The sequence below is a fragment of the Geotrypetes seraphini genome, chromosome 3 (assembly GCF_902459505.1).
Source record: "Geotrypetes seraphini chromosome 3, aGeoSer1.1, whole genome shotgun sequence".
In the NCBI taxonomy this organism is placed as follows: Eukaryota; Metazoa; Chordata; class Amphibia; order Gymnophiona; family Dermophiidae; genus Geotrypetes; species Geotrypetes seraphini.
The window spans coordinates 196,730,558-196,751,256 of record NC_047086.1 but is presented as its reverse complement, the minus strand read 5'-3'; the positions used below and the strand labels follow the sequence as shown (position 1 = coordinate 196,751,256).

Genomic DNA, 20,699 nt, shown 5'->3' with positions numbered 1-20,699 from the left:
CCATCATATAACGTTTCACTATATCCCTTGGAGATATTGTTGCAACCCTTGGAAAGTTAATTAGTCTGAGATTATTATTCCTAGAAGTATTTTTCAGGGATTCCAGCCTCCTTCTCAAGTTAGTATTGTCCTTAATTAAGGTTTCTCTAATCTGTTTAGACACTTTTAATTCTTGTTGGATATTTTCTAGGGAACTTTTGATTCATCAAATTCAATTTTCAAATTCCCCACCTTTGTTTCTTGAACTTTAAGTCTTTCTTCCAACTGAGTCAATTGAGGTTTAACTGATTTTACCAAATCTGCCACGAGATCCCATAGAGAATCCAAGGTTACCTCTCTGGGTTTTTCAATATAAGAAACATTAGTAAAATTAGAAGCCTCACCAGCTGATGAACCCTCTTGAACAGGGATACTCTGGTTCCGAACTCCCCTGCAGGTGTTGAACTCTCAGTTTCTTCCAAACTCTCCTGCAAAAGGGAGTTTGTCTCCAATCTCCCCTCTCTATGGCCTCCGAGGGAGAGCACTGCCCATGCTCCAACAGCACCTCGTCTCGTGGGGAGCTGGTAATCTGAGGAGGAAGGGGAGGTGCTTTGGGTCGGGGCTTAGCATTGTTTCTAAGCCCAAGGAGATTGCATCCGTTCCACCTCTCCGGGGCGTCTCCAGCGGGTCACCCAAAGTCTCCTGCATGCGCCGGAGAATCTCCTCTATGTTGCCGAAGCCCGCTGGCCTGGACTACTGTGAGGCTCCAAGCAGCACTGTCATCTTTTCGGCATGGAGAGAAACAAGTATCTCGGGCAGCAATTCAATAGTTGTCAGAGGTAAGACTTTGCGGCATGTTGCTCAGGCAGAAGGGTCAGCGGCCATCTTGGATCAGCAGTAACTGGGTTCGGGTAACATCATTAAGCACTCCTATCTTAGTTTTAGAAAACTAGTTAAAAACAAACTTGTTCAACCGATTTGTAATCTAAGAACTCTTAAAGCCTTATCTCTGTATTCTACTTACATGTACTAGACGATTCTACATTGTGACTATTTCTCTGTCTATCTCCTTTTCTCTGATTAGCTCTATAACCTGCTTACATGTATTCAACGACTTTCATTGTGATTATTTCGACGATTGTCCAGCTACTATTGTAAATCACCTCGAACTACTATGGCTTTGGCAGTATATAAGAATAAAATTATTATTATTATTATTATTAATGATAGAAGTTGAATCCCATCACTAGCTTGGGTTTTGACCAGGTACTGGAGACCTGGATTGGCCACCGTGAGAACGGGCTACTGGGCTTGATGGACCATTTGTCTGACCCAGTAAAGCTATTCTTATGTTCTTATGACCTCATGTCATGCAAGTCTCTAGAATGCTTAAAAAACATTATTCAGGACTTGGTGTTGTAAGCTACAAAGCCCATTATCTCCCTGAAATCTCCAATTGTCACTTCTGACTTCGAATAGCAGCCATATGAGCCTCTGCAGAAGAATTTCCCAACTCCATTCACAATGCTTGGTTTTTCCATTTTAGGCAAAGTATATATAGGAAGATATAGAACCTAGAATTTTCAAATCAATGCACAGCAGATGAGAACTGCCTGCCCACACCAAAGCCTGCTTGCTTCCCTCCCTGCTGCACAGAAACCTGCCTACCCACCGCCAATTCCTCCTCCCCGGTCCACCGCTCACCCACTGCTGCCGCAATTCCATGAACAGAAGGGCTCGTGGCATGCAATTGGGCCCACAAGCCTTCCCCCAACATAAATTCTGATGTCGGATAGACGGTCCGGGCCAGCCAATCAGTGTTTGGCTGGCCCGGACTTTCTCTCATATGTCGTGGGAAGGCTTGTGGGCCCGATTGCATGCAGCTGGCCCTTCCCTTCCTGGAGTTGCAGCGGTGAGCTGGTGAGAGAGAAAGCAAGCGGGGATGGGGGGGGGGGGGTGACAGCAAGCCGCAAGCAGAAGCGGCCGGGAAACAGTAGCACTTTAATTATGTTTGCTCCATAAGATGCACAGTGATTTCCACCCACTTTTTTTTTTTTTGGGGGGGGGGGAATGCATCTTATGGAGCAAAAAATACAGTAATATCCAACATACGAGTATGAAAATAGCCTGCAAAAGTCTATGTTTAATAAGCTACAACTGACCACAGTAGTCAAGCATAGGATTTGACATAGTGCTGCATTTCAGCAAAAATGTATGTCAAGAGTCACTACATCTAATAACTTTGAGCACCAATTTACATAACTTAAAGGTAGTCAATTACAACAAACTTTTACACTGAACCTGTACAGTGTTCAATACGAGCAGTATCCTACATTGCCAGAAGGTGACAAGACTACCACCAGAAACATTTTTATGTTGTATTGACCTTTCAGTTATATAAATTTGTGTGCAAGTTATTAGATACAGTAATTCTTGACAGGCATTTTTGCCAAAATGCAGCACTGTGGCAACTGTAACTTATTAAACAGATTTTGAAGGTATAGTTTCATCTGTTGGATATTATTTGGGGGACACAAACTGGAATTCTGTAGAATCCTATTTTGTATGAAACCTCCCGTTTCCTCATATTATGCTGTTTTCATCTATCCATACTCTTTTTTTTCTATTGTGTTTGCTCTATGGGGATACCTTTTTCCTTCCTTTTTTTTAAATCCCCAATCTAGCTCCACACCATGGAGATAACAAACATAAGCAACCAGCCTTTGTTGTCAACTAAGATCTATACCCCTTCCTTAAAACTACAGGGCAATCACAAATGCTTTTTATGTGATAAATCTGTCAGTAGAGGTAAGAACCCCCATATATCATATCATATTAAAATGTTATGACATTGTCAAACAATTTATATTGATAGATTGTCTGTAGAACTCCTTTACCTCCTTTATTACAATGTCACCTTAAAGCAGGAAACGGCAGTTAAGATTATTCCACCATAGGAGGCATGGGAAAATTCCAATCTTCCTTTAAATAAAAGTATTTATATCTGTGTAAGCTTAACAATAAATTACATTGGAAGATATCTATTATGTCATGCTAGTTGAGGCATACAGAAGTGTTTAGCTTCTCACATCCCATAATATCTCTTGCAGGATCTGGTATTACATTCAAAGTGCTTGTCATTATTAAGTTATGTTTTAATCCTTCTTCCCTTTGGTACGACCAGCCACTCGCTGTATGCACAGTTATATGTCAGTTTCATTCACATCAAAACAGCTCCTTAAATCAAGACTGTATCCAGCTCCTGCATTACTGCTGACAGTATCAGGCTAAGGAACAGTGGCCACAGAATGTCCCATTTCTGCATAAATAGCAGTACTTTATTAGGTTCCCTGGTGAGGTTTTGCTGCAAAATATCACACTAAAAACTACTGTTACCACACAGAGACCAATCTGTGGAGCTTGCAACATGTGGCATCACAAACTGGCCACTGTATAATCTATGAAAAAACATGAACTTTGCTGCCACCCAGGCAATGTGGGTTGCAAAAAAAAAAGAAAAGTAAAGCCCAAGCTACACTGCATACATGACCTTGCACTTATTTAAGAAAAGACTTGGAAAACTTCCTCTTGACACATGCACTGGGGCAAAGAGAGCACAGGCTCAGTCTATCCTCCAGAGCAAAGAGTACAGTGGCATAACAGGTGGCAGGAGAGGTAGCAGATAAAAAGGGCCAGAGCAACATGAATAAACCCAAACTTATTAGCACCTAGGATAAATCCTGGACCTCAGAAGAGGGAAGGAGATCCATGCAAATCCCCTTTCCCATCTTCTGTGATTCTCCCCAAAGGACATATGCTATATTAATCGTTATGTTCTAATATTAAAATTAAAAAAAAAAAATAGAAAGGTGCAAACAATCTATCCCATTTCAATTACATCTCATGAAAGAATGGGGAAAGCTTTCTATAGCTCATGTAACATAAAACAGTGAGGGAAGTAAGCCACCCTGCCAGGGAAAAGTGTTTCATTGCTGCTGTTTAATTCAAGTAAAAACAACAAAGGGGGTATGATTAATGGTGCAAAAAATGAGTCCATGGGGCAGTGCAAACTTCCTTTCAGCATGATTTTGCAGAAGCCATTTCTCTGGTTGAACCATGCACTCTCGCATGGTGTGAAAACTGTAGGGCTATAGAGTGGTGACACAAGACAAAGCATCTCCCTCTAGTCAATTCATGTAATAAGAATTAAACCTAAGGGTGGAGGGAATACGAGAAGGTTCGAGACCCATTTTTCACTTGGAGCTTTTCAGCAGTCACCTGGTTTCTTCCTTTCTAGAAGTGGTTTAACACATGTTTCTGTTAAATACTAACCCCTGTCTCACCGATGTATAATTTTTTGGCACCAGCAGTTTCTCCCTTCCCCTTTGGACTTCCAGTTCAAATCAGAAAATGGCTCCAGAGGGGTTATTTTTGTAGTGTCTCTCTAGAGCAGAAGTGGGCCGTTCCAATCTTCACATACCACCAAAGTAGTCCAATTTTCAGGCTACCCCTACTGACTATGTATAAAATATCTATCTGCCTTCTACTGAGCAGTGTGCATACAGTGAAAGACATAGTCCCTTAGGGATAGCCTCAAAGCTGACTGCTTTGAGGCCTGGGAGGGCTTTGGAACTGCACACCAGTGCTCTAGAGATGAGAGTCATACTGTGGGAAAAAGAAACAACAGACTGCTCTGTGACTTCTTGCTGGGAACACTTGGATTAATCCTCATGGTTACACAGTTGAGGAATGAATATAGTGAAGGCAGTCCCTGCACTTCCTAAGCTATGTCCTCTGTAAATTAATTGAATCCACTCAGCAGCCAGAAGGCTAAGACAGACAACATGGCTCTCCGCACAAAAGCTCGTCTAAATCAATCAAGCTGCCTTCTAAACGTACTGGTTATTTCTTTCTCTCTCATTCCCTTCAGTATTTGGGAATTTCCTGCAGGCATATTTACAGAGGCTGACCTATAACCTTTCCCAGGTGGTCATATTTACTGCATGCAATGAAAAACATGCTGGGTATTGTGTTCAGTGCACTCAAGCAATCTGAAGACATCATTCTATGTTTCCCTGTCTAGCCTAATCTGGTATTATGGGAGTGGGAAAAGGAACAAGCCATATTTTACACAAATTAGTTTTGGAGTCCTCGGTATTATCACCCTCCTCCCCCAATTATTCTCAATGGAATGAAACAATGTAGAAAGCAGCCAAGTATATGCACACCTCACAATATGCTGGGCTCCTGGATGAATCTGCAAACTCCCTGACTACCAAATGTAAACTGTAGATATCCTTGGCATAAGTTTATTAGCAGGTGCTCTTCACAGCACCAAATGTCCAGGAAGCTGATCTTGTCCAGAAAGGACAGGCAAGAAAAGGAAATAGAGCCACGATGTCAAACAGCAGGAAAGAGCAGGGTAGGGTCCAAAACCAGAGGGATACTTTCAACTAGAGAATTCTAAAAAGCTCTTTCCATCCCAGGTACCTGAGTTATTCTATTACACAAATGACCTGCCAAAGACTGAGCCCCAAATGCTTCAGTACTGGTACCAAACATCCTTCCCTTCACTAGGATTATTAAGCTCAGCTGCAAAGGGTTCTCTTTTTCTATGTACACGCAGCTGTGACACCAGTTTGTAGCATGCAAAGTTTCAGTGCCTGCCTCAATCCCAACAGTCTTTCAGAGCTGGCCCCATTCCCAAGAGGGTAGTTCTTCCTCTTCTGCCACAGGGAACAATACTTCTTATATTCCACAGGTAATATGATCCGATCAGCTGCTGATTTCCATGTGCACAAGAAAACACAGCAGAAGTCAGCAAGAAACTCCTGGCACCATGAGCCAGCACACAAATGTTCCTGGTGAGAGTGCAAGAGCAATGCTGCAGAATGATTGCATGGTAAGTACGGGAGAGATCAACCTCCAAATATACAGCTGCTCCTGGGATAGGGGTACAAAGGGAGAGCCAAGTGACCTGCCACAACCTGCCTCACGGTGTCTGCATGCAACTACGAAGTCTCTAGCCGCTAAGAGGATGCAGGTCCACTTTCACCTTCTCGCCACTGCTCAGCATCCCGATAGTGGGGTAGAAGCCTCCAGTTGGCACCACTGTGTCTTTCTTGCCAATAATCTTCCCATTGCGTGTGAAGAAAACCTGAGGCAGAAGGGAGAGAGAAAAAAACCCCCCAAATAACATGTGAACAAAGCAACCTTCTGATAATATTTGCATGGAAAACTCCAAGGAAAAGTTCATGTTATTTTCAAATGTAAAACATATTGTTGCAATCTAAATTGCAGCCAGAAGATGTCACTATTGCTACATACACAAAACTTTTATTTATGGTTATGTTTTATTAATTCACATAAATCCAAACAGAGCAAAGTAAATAGATGACTCATCAGGTAATAGTTCACCAAAAGGCTTTATTTAATATAGAGAACCCAATATGGATCCACATTTCAGCAAATACAATTGCCTTCATTGGGGGTATAACATTGGATCTATGCAAAAAATTAAAATACTTTATACATAAAGAAAAAGACAAGCTAAAATGAGATTATATCCTTACCTTGATAATATATTTTCCAGTAGAAAGGTGAGTCATTCAGACATATGGGTTATCACCCAATGACTGCAAGCCATCTGCAGAAGGAATCCACTCCATTTTTTTTCTGTGACTCTCCTCTACTTCACAGGGAGCTCTATTGGCACCTGTAGTTAGTATCCAAGCATAAAGAGCTCCATCGAGAGAACGTGAAGTAGGGTCACCAATGTGTGCTCAAAGAAGGAGCATTAGCACAACAAAGTTCAAATTGTCAACAGAAGCATCAAAGGAGCACAGGAAGGACCCTTGCATGCACTCAGAACATATATACAGAATTCTTTGAAAACGACCGACAGGCATCCAAGAATCAAACTTGGAGAAGCATAAATAGAATGAGACAGTAGGCAAATGCAGGAAGAACAGGGTAGGATACTAGAATGACTCACCTATCTACTGGAAAAGATACTATCAAGGTAAGGGCATTATTTCTTTTTCTAGTGCAATAGGTGAGGCATTCTAGTCATGTGGGACGTACCAAAGCAGTCCCGGAAAGCTAGGGTGGGCTTACTGCGCCAACTCTCAAGACAAGGACCCAAAAGCAGAGTCCTGTCTTGGTGTCACATGCACTCTGGAAAACATGTGCAGAGTGGACCAAGTAGCTGCCTTATAAATCTCTGCAGGGGATATCACCCTAGCCTCAGCCCACGAGGACGCCATATTACTGGTCGAATGTGCCTAACAGAAGCAGGAGACTGTTTATCACAAAGAACGTAGGCTGACAAAATGGCTTTACGGATCTATCTGGAAATAGTGGCCCTGAAAGTGGGAGTGCCCTGCATAAAGGAATAAGTCAGAACAAAGAGATGGTCAGAGAGGCAAAACTTATTTACAACCTCTAAATAACGCAGAAGAACTCTGCATACAGCCAACTTTCTCGAAATGTGGTCTTGCTTCCCAGAACCAGTAGGCTGAAAAACAGGCAAATGAACAGGGAATGCCGACACCACCTTCGGCAGAAACGAAAGAACTGTGCAGAGAGAGATCCTCGTCTTCGAGACCACAAGGCTCTCTACAAGACAGAGGCTAGAGCTCTTGAGACATGTCTCACTGAGGCAATGGCGACCAAAAAAACAACCTTTAGCACAGGGATCTTAAAGTCCCTCCTTGAGGGCCGCAATCCAATCGGGTTTTCAGGATTTCCCCAATGAATATGCATTGAAAGCAGTGCATACACATTGATCTCATGCATATTCATTGGGGAAATCCTGAAAACCCGACTGGATTGCGGCACTCAAGGAGGGACTTTGAGACCCCTGCTTTAACATTAGGTCAAAGAGAGAAGTGATTTTCAGCGGCTCGAATGGAGGTGTGGTGAGGCCAGACAGAACCAAGTTAAGATCCCACAAAGGGAACAGCAGTTTGATTGGTGGTCTAATGCAAAGAGCACCCTGCAGAAATATGGCTACATCAGCTTGAGACGCAAGCAAAGGACTATGGACCCGGCTCTGAAACAAGGTAGCCCATCAACTTGGATCTTAAGGGAAGTCACAGCAAGGCCCTAATCAAGGCCTGCTTGGAGAAAGACTAGCACCACTAAAACTGGAGCAGAATACGGCTCCACACTTTATTGGTCGCACCAAATTTGGAAAACCTTCAATGCTTCAGAGCAGGCAGACACAGTAGTTGACTTCTTAGAATTCAGAAGAGTAGAAATAAATACATTAGAATATTACATTACATTAGTGATTTCTATTTCGCCAATACCTTGCGGTTCAAGGCGGATTATAAAAGAAGTTTGCGCTCTTAACGCATCACGCTCAACAGCCACACTGGAAGGGCAAAGCAATCCAGATCCTCCATGCAGACTAGACCCTGAGAAAGAGATCTGAATGGACCCACAACCGAAGGTCATGACCCTTGCAAAGACGCAGCAGTCAGTCTGCATCCACCAGAATGACTCTCTCCTGAGTGTCTGCAAGCCGTTGAAGGACTCGCCCTATCATGCCCAAGGAGGAAAACATACAGCAGAATTCCCTGTGGCCAAGGGTGGACTAGAGCATTCAGACCCTCACTTCTGGGCTCGGATTGTCAACTGAAGAATCGGACTGCCTTCTCACACATTGCCCTCACCATGAGGATGAACTTAGGCCAGCCTCAGAATCCGCGCAATGGCCTGGAATGCTGCTGAGGTCAGCAACCACTCGTTCGGATCCAAGGGCTATAAGCTGAGGACTTCTGCTTGAACAGTGACTACACCTGCTACAGGCGCTGCTGAGAGCACCTGGAGAAGACAGTATGCTCAGTGGAAGAGCAGAACTAAAGATGCACTCCCGGCACCTCTCTTGTGGGCGACGTACGCTACCACTGCTGCAGTGGAGGAAAAACTCTAACTGCCTAGCCCGCTAGAGGCTGCTGCAATCACAATAATCAATCAAATGGCTCTCAGGTCAAATGGCTGCCAGTTCTTCTGGAAGGGGCCAACATCCTTAAAACAGACAACAAATGCAATGGCCCCCCCAATGCAGGAGACTGGCATCTGCTGGCCCAACTGCCCAGAAAGCAAGCCACAGCAGCATGCCCTTGGAGAGGGGCTGCAGAAGGAGCCACCAATATACGCCAGACCAGACTTCCAGAGCCCAAGGAAGACATGCCCATAACATGACCAGCAGTGTAACCCAGTACAAGAAAAAAGTGGGCTGGAGAGGACACAGGTGTGACCCTGTCCAAGGAACCACCTGTATAGGGGCCACCAGGACCTGAAGAGAGTCCCATGCCAATGGAGCTGTCCAAACCGGGAATTAAGATATCTGAGTGCACTGCTGTCTGTGGGCCTCCGATAGACAGACACGACCTACTGTTGTAACAACCCCCCACCCCCCCAGGTAAGGCAGGGACTATATCAGTGTCAAAGTGCTGCTCGTGTAATGCACAATCCAAGCCAGCTTTTCCAGGACCTTGATCATCGGAACACCTTCTGCAGACCCTCGGAGAATGAGAGTGCCTGGGTACGCCACTTACCCTAGCAGAGGTGCACATGCAGCTTCATCTTTCTTAAGTGGGCTGCCATGACCACCATCAGCTTGGAGAAAAAAAACCTAATAAACTTCAAACAAGGAGGCGATGCCAGGCCAAAGGGCAGAGCTGAAATCGGAAATAAATTTCCAGAGTATGAAACTGAGAAACCTGTGATGTGCTGGGAAAATTTGAATATGCAAATAAACTTCTGTGAGGTCCAGAGGCTAGGAACCCTTCTGGGGCCACCGCCACTATATGAATGCACAGTCTCCATGTGAAAGGGTGGGAATTTGGGTGCGAAGATAGACTGAACAAATTGCAGCTCTACACTCTCGAACGTAGGGAGAGGGGAGACATGACTGAAACATTTAAGTACATCACGGGACGTGTTGAGGTGGAAGATGATATTTTCCTTCTCAAAGGACCCTCGGCCACAAGAGGGCACCCGCTCAAACTCAGGGGCGGAAAATTTCATGGCGACACCAGAAAGTATTTCTTCACAGAGAGAGTGGTTGATCATTGGAACAAGCTTCCAGTGCAGGTGATCGAGGCAAACAGCATGCCAGACTTTTAAGAATAAATGGGATACCTATGTGGGATCCCTACGAGGGTCGAGTTAAGGAAATTGGGTCATTAGGGCATAGACAGGGGGTGGGTCAATAGAGTGGGTAGACTTGATGGGCTATAGCCCTTTTCTGTTGTCATCTTCTATGTTTCTACATGTGCATGCGCAAAGGCCAGGAAGGGTCTCCAATCGGCTGAGCCTTGCTTTGGCATGAGAAAGTATATAGAGAATCTGCCCATGCCCGAGACTTTGGGCGGGACCAGTTCTATGGTCTGAATATCCAACAATCTGTATAAAGTTGTTGTACAGTGACTGCTGGGTCCAGATGCCCCACAGGAGAGACTACGAATCACTCCGTTAGAGGCTATGCAAAGTTCAGCTGGTAGCCAGACCTAAGTATGCCTAGATCTAACCTCAGGCCTGCAGGAATGATGTGAATCTGCCCCATATGACGAGGGGCTTCCCTCGGCCTGGTGTCACTGTATGAGGTCAGCAGAGCTCCTGAGAAAATTTCAATTGGAAAATGGGCGAGAGCGCCTAGAGCCAAGAAAATAGGGCATTCAGAACTTCCAGAGGTCCTAGGTCTGCTATCAGGCAGGGTCTTAAAGTAACTGTCCACCACAGAAACATGAGATAAGCCAAGCTTGAGACAAATAACTGCCCCGTAAACAAAAGTAGCTTTAGAGGTGGAAGCACCAGCCCATTGTCTGATCCAGAGCATCCTGCCAGCAAAAAGGAAATACGCTGACGCCTTAGCAAGAACACACAGAAGGGCATACAGGACAACAGAGAAGTGCGTGTGGGGGGGGGGGGAATGCTGCTGCTGCACAGGGAAGGATGGGAAATGCTGCTGCTGCACAGGGAAGGGTGTGTGTGTGGGGGGGGGAAATGCTGCTTCTGCTGCACAGGGAAGGGTGGGAAATGCTGCTGCTGCACAGGGAAATATGTGTGTGTGGAGGGAAAATGCTGCTTCTGCTGCACAGGGAAGGGTGGGAAATGCTGCTGCTGCACAGGGAAATATGTGTGTGTAGAGGGGAAATGCTGCTTCTGCTGCACAGGGAAGGGTGGGAAATGCTGCTGCTGCACAGGGAAATATGTGTGTGTGGAGGGGAAATGCTGCTTCTGCTGCACAGGGAAGGGTGGGAAATGCTGCTGCTGCACAGGGAAGTGTGTGTATGGGGGGAAAATGCTGCTTCTGCACAGAGAAGGCCGGGAAATGCTGCTGCTGCATAGGGAAATATGTGTGTGTGGAGGGGAAATGCTGCTTCTGCTGCACAGGGAAGGGTGGGAAATGCTGCTGCTGCACAGGGAAGTGTGTGTATGGGGGGAAAATGCTGCTTCTGCACAGAGAAGGCCGGGAAATGCTGCTGCTGCATAGGGAAGTGTGTGGGGGGGGGGGATGCTGCTGCTGCACAGGGAAGGGTGGGAAATGCTGCTGCACAGGGAAGGGTGGGAGGGAAATGCTGCTGCTGCTGCACAGGAAGTGGAGGGGACGGAGAGGGAAAGGGGGCCTGGGAGCAATCTTGACAGAGTGACCAGGTTCAACTGCCACAGCATACTGCTGCATGCCAAAGTCATTCAAGGCAGCTTCACCCCCAGCGCATCTCTCTGGGGATTCCACCACATCATAAGGTATAACTGAAGAGGACATAGGTGAGCTCTCGCCCCCGGAATCACATCTATGGTCGCCACCATGAGACCCAACACCTGCAGATACTGCCAGGCTGTTGGTGCTGGGACTGCTAACATGTCCTGAATCATATTCCCCGTGTGGAACCGGACTCCCAGGTACTCCAAGTCCTACATCAGCTCGAGGCGACTCTTCTTCAGATTGATCACCCATCCGAAACTTTCCAGCAAAGACACCATTTGGTGAACTGCCAAGTGACCTGCATCCTCGAGGGAGCTCTGATCAGCCACTCATCTAGGTACATATGTACGAGCACACCCAGTGATCACAGATGAGCAGCCACTACCACCATGAATTTGGTGAATGATCTGGGCGCCTAAGCCAAATCGAAAGGTAGCGCCGCGAACTGGAAATGCCTCCAGAGAACATGAAACCTCAGGAACCTCTGCACCGTTTCCATCCGGAAACGCAGAACTTGCAGGAATGCATTTACTGCTTTCAGGTCCAGAATCGGTCTACAATCTTAGGAGTCTTTCTTTGGCACGATGAAGTAAATCAAGTATCTCCCAGAGCCCAAGTCTTCCCATGGGACCTGCTCTATGGCCGCAAGATCCAGTAACTTGCTGGTCCTGTCCGGTTTCCCTTGGAAGAGGACAGGAAGACGTCCACCGGCCAGAACTGTAGTCGAAGGCCCTCCCTGAGTACCTCTAGGACCCACTGGTCTGATGTTATCTTTAGCCATTCCGGAAGGAAAGCTGAAAGCCGCATCCTGATCTGGGGGGGGGGCTCCTTTGCCAGAAACCTGGCATCATAACATTCTCTTGGTAGGGGACAGAAGGTCAGGAGTTGGAAGACTCTTGGTGCGCTGCACCTCCAAAGCGAGGTCTGGAGGACGCTCCGAATGCTGTCCCGGCATACTGTGAGGTTCGCCGGAAGGGATGAAAATTTGGATGTCCCGTCCCCCTGGTAGGGTGAGGTAGCACCTTAGGCTTACGGTCCTGCACACTGGATATAAGATCATCCAAACCTTGGCTAAACAGGAGCAAATCTTTAAAAGGCAACTTGCTCAGCATAGCCTTAGATGAAGATGAAACCATAACATTCTCTTTGCAGAAATTGAATAAGCTCCCAGCTTAGCAAAAACTTTCAAGTTATCATAGAGTGCGTCTGCAAATAATTCACACCAGAAACCAGGAGATCAAGGTCCCGAAGGACAACCTTCTCAGGATCCTGACGGAGTTTGGTATGACATTTCCAGGCTACAAAGGAAGTGGCCGCTGCGGCTTGCACTCCCACCGTAGCAGAATCATAAAGACGCTTCATGACAAAATCTACTCTTCTGTCCTGGACATCCTTCAGGACAACCTCTCTATCCGAGGGCAAAGAGGTACGTTTAGTGACCTGAGCCACCACCGAATCCACCTTCGGTAGGACTAAGCGCTTGGAAAAATCTGATGCCATAGGATATAACTTAGCCATGGCCCTAGCACACTTCAAGGGACCCTCCAGGGCCTCCCAAAAATGCAGCAGAAAGCGGGACTCAGAGATAAGATCAGGGAGGCAGCTGGATCCTCTCCCAGATCACGGAAATCAGTGTTCTGGGAATTTACTAGATCTGCTAAGTTAGCTACATCAGCTGACCCCGCCGAAGAGTCATGTGACAGTAGCAGCATGGAAATTGATGCAGGTATCGTGATAATGGCGGGGAGCTGCTGCTTGCTTGCAGGTGAACCAGCAAGGAAGCAAATGGACATGCTGGAATCCAAAGGCTGAACAGAGTGCCACACTGGAGTCTGAGAGAAAGAGACAGGCATAGCCCTTTTTCTCCTGAAAGCCCGATATATCATATCCACAAATTCCAGCGGAAATTAGTCACCGGCAGCAAGAGCCAATCCGCAGGACTCAGATTTGGAATGTTTAGAAGACTTAAGAGACTTTTCCCTGGAACTGCGCTTGCATTTTGCAAAAGTGCCCTCCTCACCCAATTTTAGAGTCCCAGACGCTGGAATTGTCTCTCTAGCGGAATCAGAGGAAAGCAAGGCCTCTCCTTAGGATAGTGTGGAATCCATACACGGTTCACACCCCTCACGGGCTGTGGTGCATGTAATACATGGCTTCAAATCCGCCAGCCATCTGCCGCATTTACATCTGTGAAGTTTGGAGCAAAAACGAAGCTTCTAAGTCCCAAAAATATACTTTTGAAAACGTTAAAGAAAATCCAAGATGGCCGCTGTGGGTGACGATTTTGCCCTGAAACTGCCCGGGAAAAACTTAGAGAACCGTGAAAAATAGCAATTTTAAGATTTTTCAGGTGGGGGGGGGGACCAGGGCATGCAGGGAAACCACCCAAAACTCCAATTTCAGCACCCCCCAAAATCGCCAAAACTCTGTGACTCGCAGACACCACAGAGACATGTGCTGCAATGAAAGTCTATGGCAGCCTGCAGTACCTCAGGAGCTGATTAAACTGGATTTTTCAGGTCTTCTGACCGCCTCTCCTTCCATGTCACCACAAATCACAACCACCAGGACCCCCTCAAGGAAATTAGGGAAGATACGCGGTCCGGTTCCAATCTCAGCATACCTCCACGGAACCGTAGCAGCCTGCACTCTACCCCTTTGCATACGAACCAGGGGAGAGATGGTTCCCGATCCCAGAGACCCGATCCAATCTGCAGGCTGTCTAGAGGGCTTACTGCAATTTAAGCTTACAGAGCACTCTCCAGAAGCAGACAAAATTTAAAATGTCTGCGATCTCCTGCCGAAGGATCACTCCCATAGAGTTGTTCCGCAGCACTTGGGCAAACCCGTGAAACAAATCAAATAAAAGACTAGGAATTGAAAACAAATCACAAGAAGAGACTGATTTCATCCATGCAGCAAGGCTGCAGGAACAAATTCAGCATGACAGGAAGCTACCAGGAAGGAGCCTAGAGCGGAGGGAACAAGTTTTATTAGCCCTACAGCCGAGGCTAAAGAGGATACAAGATCCCATGAGTTCAGCCTCCAGAGGGATTGTACAAAAATTAGATTTATGGTCATCATTTTATTAGTAATACTATTGCGACATTATAGTCACACTGCATTTTTAACCTTTGTGTTTTTGGCATAATACATATATACATTTATCTGTTTTTCTCCTCTGTTCTCATATTTGACTCATGTATAAATGGTCATCACAATACACAATTTGTAGCATATTTTGTGGTATGCTATTCTAAATATTCTATATTCTACTATTTCTTTAGATTTTATTTGATAATTTTCTGCATAGATGGCTTCTGCTTTCCAACTATGTTTTATTATTTTTTAATGTTTTAAGTAAATTCATATTAGTTTGTCTTTTTCTTTATATATAAAGTATTTTTATTTTTTGCATAGATCCAATGTTGTACTCCTGATGAAAGCAATTGTATTTGATGCAACGTGGAGCCATGTTGAATTATTTATATTGAACAAAGCCTTTTCGTGAACTATTACCAGATGGAGTCATCTGTTTGGATTTCTGTGGGCTTTTTCAAGGTCTCTTTATTCTCTTTTATTTATGGTATGTTTTATTAATTGCCTTTTTGAAGAATTTCAACCCAAGGTAGTGTACAAAACTATAGCTTAACAACTAGCAACAACAGTAAAATGACCACACACCAGCTTTAATGAAGTAAGTGCGGTAGATAATGTTCTGAATGGAAATGTTGACCTCAGGGAAGACCTAGTACAGTGCTGATGCAAGGATATTAAACATCCAAGGTAAAACTTTAGCCTGGCACCCTCCTTAACTATCAAGACCATAGTTTCTCACTGAGGTTTTGATCACTCCAACACTGTCTCCTGGAACAATTCCATAAAACACACCCTTAATATTAAACATTTTACTCTCAGCACTTGGTTTTGTAAAAGGACATTTGTGTGAGGCATCCAAAAAGGCAACAAAGGTGCCCCTTTATAATGGGTTCCAGTCCCAACCCCAACAGAACACAAATTCATACTTGCATAAAAAAAGGTGAAAATGTATTTGTTTTCTCTGTGTATACATACAAAATACACATGTACACAAACTCTGCTTTTGTTCTAACTACACATCCAAGAATGCCTATATATAGATCACATAACTTGGGTGCACCTTTCCATGCATGTACAGATTACATACACATACATAAATCTGGTTGTTGCCATTATCTGGATTTTGCTACTTCAGAGTAAGTGGAAATGATGTTTCAGCCATCATGCTTTGAGGTCTGCAGTTTGTCTTTATATAGTGGGCTTTTAAACCTGAGTTGTGGGTAGTTTCCTCGGGAAGAAAGAATCCTTCAGTGAGAATTGAGGCAGAAAATACAATAGAGAGTCAAAGACGGACTTTTCGGCTCCGCGTAAAACTGAGAACTGAGGAGATGCGCCCTGCAACTGGACAAATTCAACATATGCAATGCAAGCCTAGTGTTATTAGAAGAATGTCTTTGAGCAACGAATCCAGTTTGATGCATACCAATAATAAAAGGGAGAGCTTTAGCCAAACGTATAGCCAAAATTTTTCCATCAACATTAATTAAAGAAATAGGCCTGTAATTTGAAACCAGTGTGGGATCTTTATTTGGCTTTGGCAAAACTATAGTTAATGATTCATCCATGGTACCCGTAATACAACCTTTAGTAAGTTGAGCCTGATATAAATTTAATAAATATGGTAACAGGGTAATTTGAAATGATTTATAAAATTCTACAGTAAAACCATCTCCACCTGGAGCGGATCCAACTCTAAGGGACTTCAATGCTGCTTGCAATTCATTAATTGATATTGGCTTTTCTAAACTTTCTTTTATATGCTCAGGAATTTTCGGTCCCGTAATTAACTTAAAAAATTTCAAACCATCCCTTTCTTTATTTAAATAAGGCTCAGAAGAATATAGGTTTTTGTAAAAACTTTAAAATGTTACTCTCTTCCTTCCATCCACTGTCTGCCATCTCTGTGCCCCTATATGGCATCTTCTCTCCTTCTATGCCCCTTCCAGAAACTGTATGCCTCCCCCTTCCATCTCTCCTTTCACCCCCATTGGTTTGGCATCTCTCTCCTCTCCTTCCCTCTCCCATACCTCTCTTTTGCAATCCCTTTCTTCCCTCATTTTCCTTTATAATTTATTTTCTGCATCCATCTAGATTACGTTCTTACTACCCTCTCATCAATTTCCTTTTTTACTGTCTACCTTCAGCTCGCCACCTCTTTCCCTCACCCCCTCCAGTATTTCCCTAACTCAATCCTTTTCTCCCATCATGTGCCCTCCTTTTATTTATCCCCTCCTTCCATCCTCTGCCCTCTTCTCTCTCTCCCTTCTCTCCACTTCCATCATCTGCCCCTTCTCTCTTTTCCCTACTTCCATCATCTGCCCCTTCTCCCCACTTCCATCATCTGCCCCTTCTCCCCACTTCTATCATCTGCCCCTTCTCTCTCTTTCCCCCCACTTCCATCATCTGCCCTCTTCTCTCTTCCCCTTCTCTCCACTTCCATCATCTGCTCCTTCTCTCTCTTTCCCCCCACTTCCATCATCTGCCCCTTCTCTCCCTTTCCCCCTCCTTCCATCATCTGCCCTCTTCTCTCTCTTCCCCCTCCTTCCATCATCTGCCCTCTTCTCTCTCCCCCTTCTCTCCACTTCCATCATCTGCCCCTTCTGTCTCTTTCCCCCACTTACATCATCTGTCCCCCTTCTCTCAATCTCTCCATCCACCACAGGTCCATCTTTCTCCCTCACCTTTCCGATTTTGGCAACAAGATCGACAAGGCCCCCCCCCTCCGCGACGGCACTGAGTGGATTCGGCACCCCCCCCCCCCCCCGCGACAGCACTCAAGTTCGGCCTCCTTCTCCCGGCATCAGCAGAACTTCAGATCGGCAACAGGTACACAGTCAAAAGCTTCCCCTGACTGAACTGCCTGGGCAGAAACAGGAAGTTGAGTCAGGGGAAGCTTTTGACTGAGCACCTGTTGCCGATCTGAAGTTCTGCTGATGCCGGGAGAAGGAGGCCGAACTTGAGTGCTGTCGCGGGGCAGGGGGGGGCGCCGATGCCGCTGAGTGCAAATCGCAGCCCAGGAATTTTCCGGACCTGTCCGGCTGTGAACCCCTCCTAAGGATTCACCTGGGGTGGACCGCCCCTCCCCCCCGCACCCCCTTTGCTACGCCACTGTAATTTCCCAATATTATTATTATTAAGATAGACTTGGTAAAATCCGCTGCTTATTCTTAGGATAAGCAGAATAAAATCTGTTTTATTTATTGGGATCTTGCCAGGTTCTTGTGACCTGGTTGGCAACTGTTGGAAACGGAAAACTGGACCTTTGGTTTGTCTCAGTATGGCAACTCTTATGTTCTTATATTCTGAAGTCCGTCGGTCACAAATTTGAATTTGAAGAGATTCTTCTTATAAAAGCCCTTCTGTATGGAGAACAAGTTTAATAAGTGGAAAGGTTTATAAAATTAACTCCTTCAACATTAAAGTTTGTTTCATAGACACATATAATGAAGGCAATATCTGAAAGCCATTTCACTGAGTAAATGGACTATTTGAATACTGCCCACCTTTTCATGAGTAAAAAGTATGTGTGCATGGCTCTGAGTTTGTGTGTCCATTAGGACCTATTGGTTTGTTTTCACTACAGCAGCTCTATACTATTTTGTAGAAATTGCTGCCCTTGATATCCACTTAGTTTGTCTAAATGGTTAAGCTGGCCCTGCCACCACTTATTTTTAAAATTTACTGTGATGCAAGAATTTAATTTTCTAGCCATATGCAAACCCAAGCTTCAACTGAAAAATTACTGACTGGAAGATGCAATAAATTCTTGTCCATCCTGCTTATCCCAAATTCAACTTTTTCCCTTTAATTCAATGCAGCTTTGATTTCTATCACCCCCAGCCAAAGCAACAACCTCTTGTGGGACGCATACACCCCCACAGTGCAATTTCCTGCTCCACACACTGTCACATGCAGTTTAAACTGGAACTCAAGTCCCAGATCCTGCTGGTAGCTGCAGCATTAGAGCTGTTGGGCATGTCAACTACTTCCCAATATTCTGCTCCTTGTAGCGTGAAATGGAGGGTCACAGCAGGGAACCTGCTTTAAGATAAGGTAACTTGTGCCTGCAACATATTATACAACCAGGGCTTCTTTCAACTTGGCTGAACAACAGATACAGGCTTTTGAATCTGACACTGAAATGAGTGCACTGTTGAGGCATTGTAGGCAATAGTACAAAGCATAAATTGTAGTACAGTTGGCATCTTCTATAGTCCTGTCCTCTTCCATGAGGTGTACTACAGGGAATGGTGCAGCAGCTCAAATTCTGCTGGGAAGAGATGTCGAACAGGATGAACTTCCTTCAGTAAATTCTAAGAATCAAGTATGATGAAGGAAACTTAAGAACATATAGAATTTATAAAGTATATAAATTTTTTAAATAAATAAAATAAGAATTGGGACAGACAGACATCAAGCTCAGTATCCCATTTCCAACAGTAGCTTACCCAGGTCTCAAGTATCTAGCTAGATCCCAAGTAATAAACAGATTTTATGCTGCTTATCCTAGGAATATACAGTGGATTTTCCCAAGCCATCTCAATAGCTTATGAACGTCTCTTTTAGGAAATTATACAAACCTTTTTAAAACCCTGCTAACTGATTTCACCACATTCTCCGGCAATAAATTCCAGCGTAATTACACGTTGTGTGAAGAAATATTTTCTCTGGTTTGTTTAAAATCTACTAATTAGTAGATTTATTACAAGTCTCCTAGTCCTAGTATTTTTAGAGAGTAAACAAGCGAGTCACATCTATCCTTTCACTCCACTCATTATGTTATAGACCACTATCATATCACCTCTGAGCTGCTTCTTCTTCAAGCTGAAGAGCCCTAGCCGTTTTAGCCTCTCCTCATAGGGAAGTCATTCCAAACTTATAATTTTTGTAGCCCTTCTCTGTACTTTTTCTAATTCCGCTATATCTTTTTTGAGGTATGGCGACCAGAATTGCACACAGTATTCAAGTTGCAGCTATACCATAGAGTGATATAGGAGCATTATAACATTTTCATTTTGTTTTCCATTCCTTTCCTGATAATTCCTAACATTCTATTTGCTTTCTTAGCTGCCATCACACATTGAGCTGAGGGTTTCAACATATCTTCAACAATGACACCTAGATCCTTTTCCAGGGCAGTGACTCCTAGCATAGAACCCTACATTACGTAGCTACTTGGTGGCATCCTCAGCTAGGCTAATCGAGAGCTGATGAGAACTAGACTACTGATGAAATGAGCATGGAATAGAGCGCTATATTTTTCTGAACCAAGGAATCCTAGTGTATACTCGGCATGACACCAGCCTCTTCCGTCTCCAGTACATTTACCCAGGCCCCATTCTTGCTCACCACTACTTTCTTTCCTTCATGCTCTTGCTCCATTTCCTCCCCATCTTCCTCTTCTTCCTCCTCCTCCTCCTCCTCCTGGTGCAGATACAGGACATTGCGTACAGCTCGCATCTTGGGCTTCATTTCCATTGTGTCACAGCTGTCATCACTGTCACCTGCGTGAGAAAGAAAAACCTCCATTTATGAAATTTAGCAACTAATTAACAAACACTACTCGACAAGAAATACAGTGGAAAAAAAACAATTCAACTAATCTAACTAAACTGAATAATAATAAAACCATCATTCGCAACTTTGAGAAACCTAAGACAAATTCGAAAATTCTTCGACAGGAAACAATTCCAACTTTTGGTTCAATCTCTTATCCTTGGACTAATAGACTATTGCAACATGCTATACCTCCCCTGCCCAGTGACTATGATAAAGCAACTACAAACAATACAAAATACAGCCTTAAGACTCATCTATTCACTGAAAAAATATGACCACATCACAGAGGCTTATCACGACTCACACTGGCTCCCAATACAAGCAAAAGAACACTTCAAATTAT

The 20,699-nt window shown here is 44.5% G+C and overlaps 1 protein-coding gene across 5 annotated transcripts in view; it reads right to left on the bottom strand.

Moving 5' to 3' along the window:
- Window positions 1-283: 283 nt before the first annotated feature.
- SPRYD3 (SPRY domain containing 3) overlaps window positions 284-20,699 on the bottom strand; it is a 158,483-nt gene continuing 138,067 nt past the window's right edge. Inside the window, exons 10-11 of one of the 5 annotated variants that reach the window (XM_033936516.1) lie at window positions 20,147-20,301; window positions 284-6,136 (exon numbers count right to left, since the gene is read on the bottom strand). In XM_033936516.1, the coding sequence (XP_033792407.1) occupies window positions 6,002-6,136; window positions 20,147-20,301 (290 nt within the window). In that variant the 3' untranslated portion in view covers window positions 284-6,001. Of the gene's footprint in view, window positions 6,137-15,721; window positions 16,139-20,146; window positions 20,302-20,699 lie in introns of those variants that run through there. The other 4 variants (XM_033936518.1, XM_033936517.1, XM_033936515.1 and 1 more) reach the window with 4 other exon arrangements.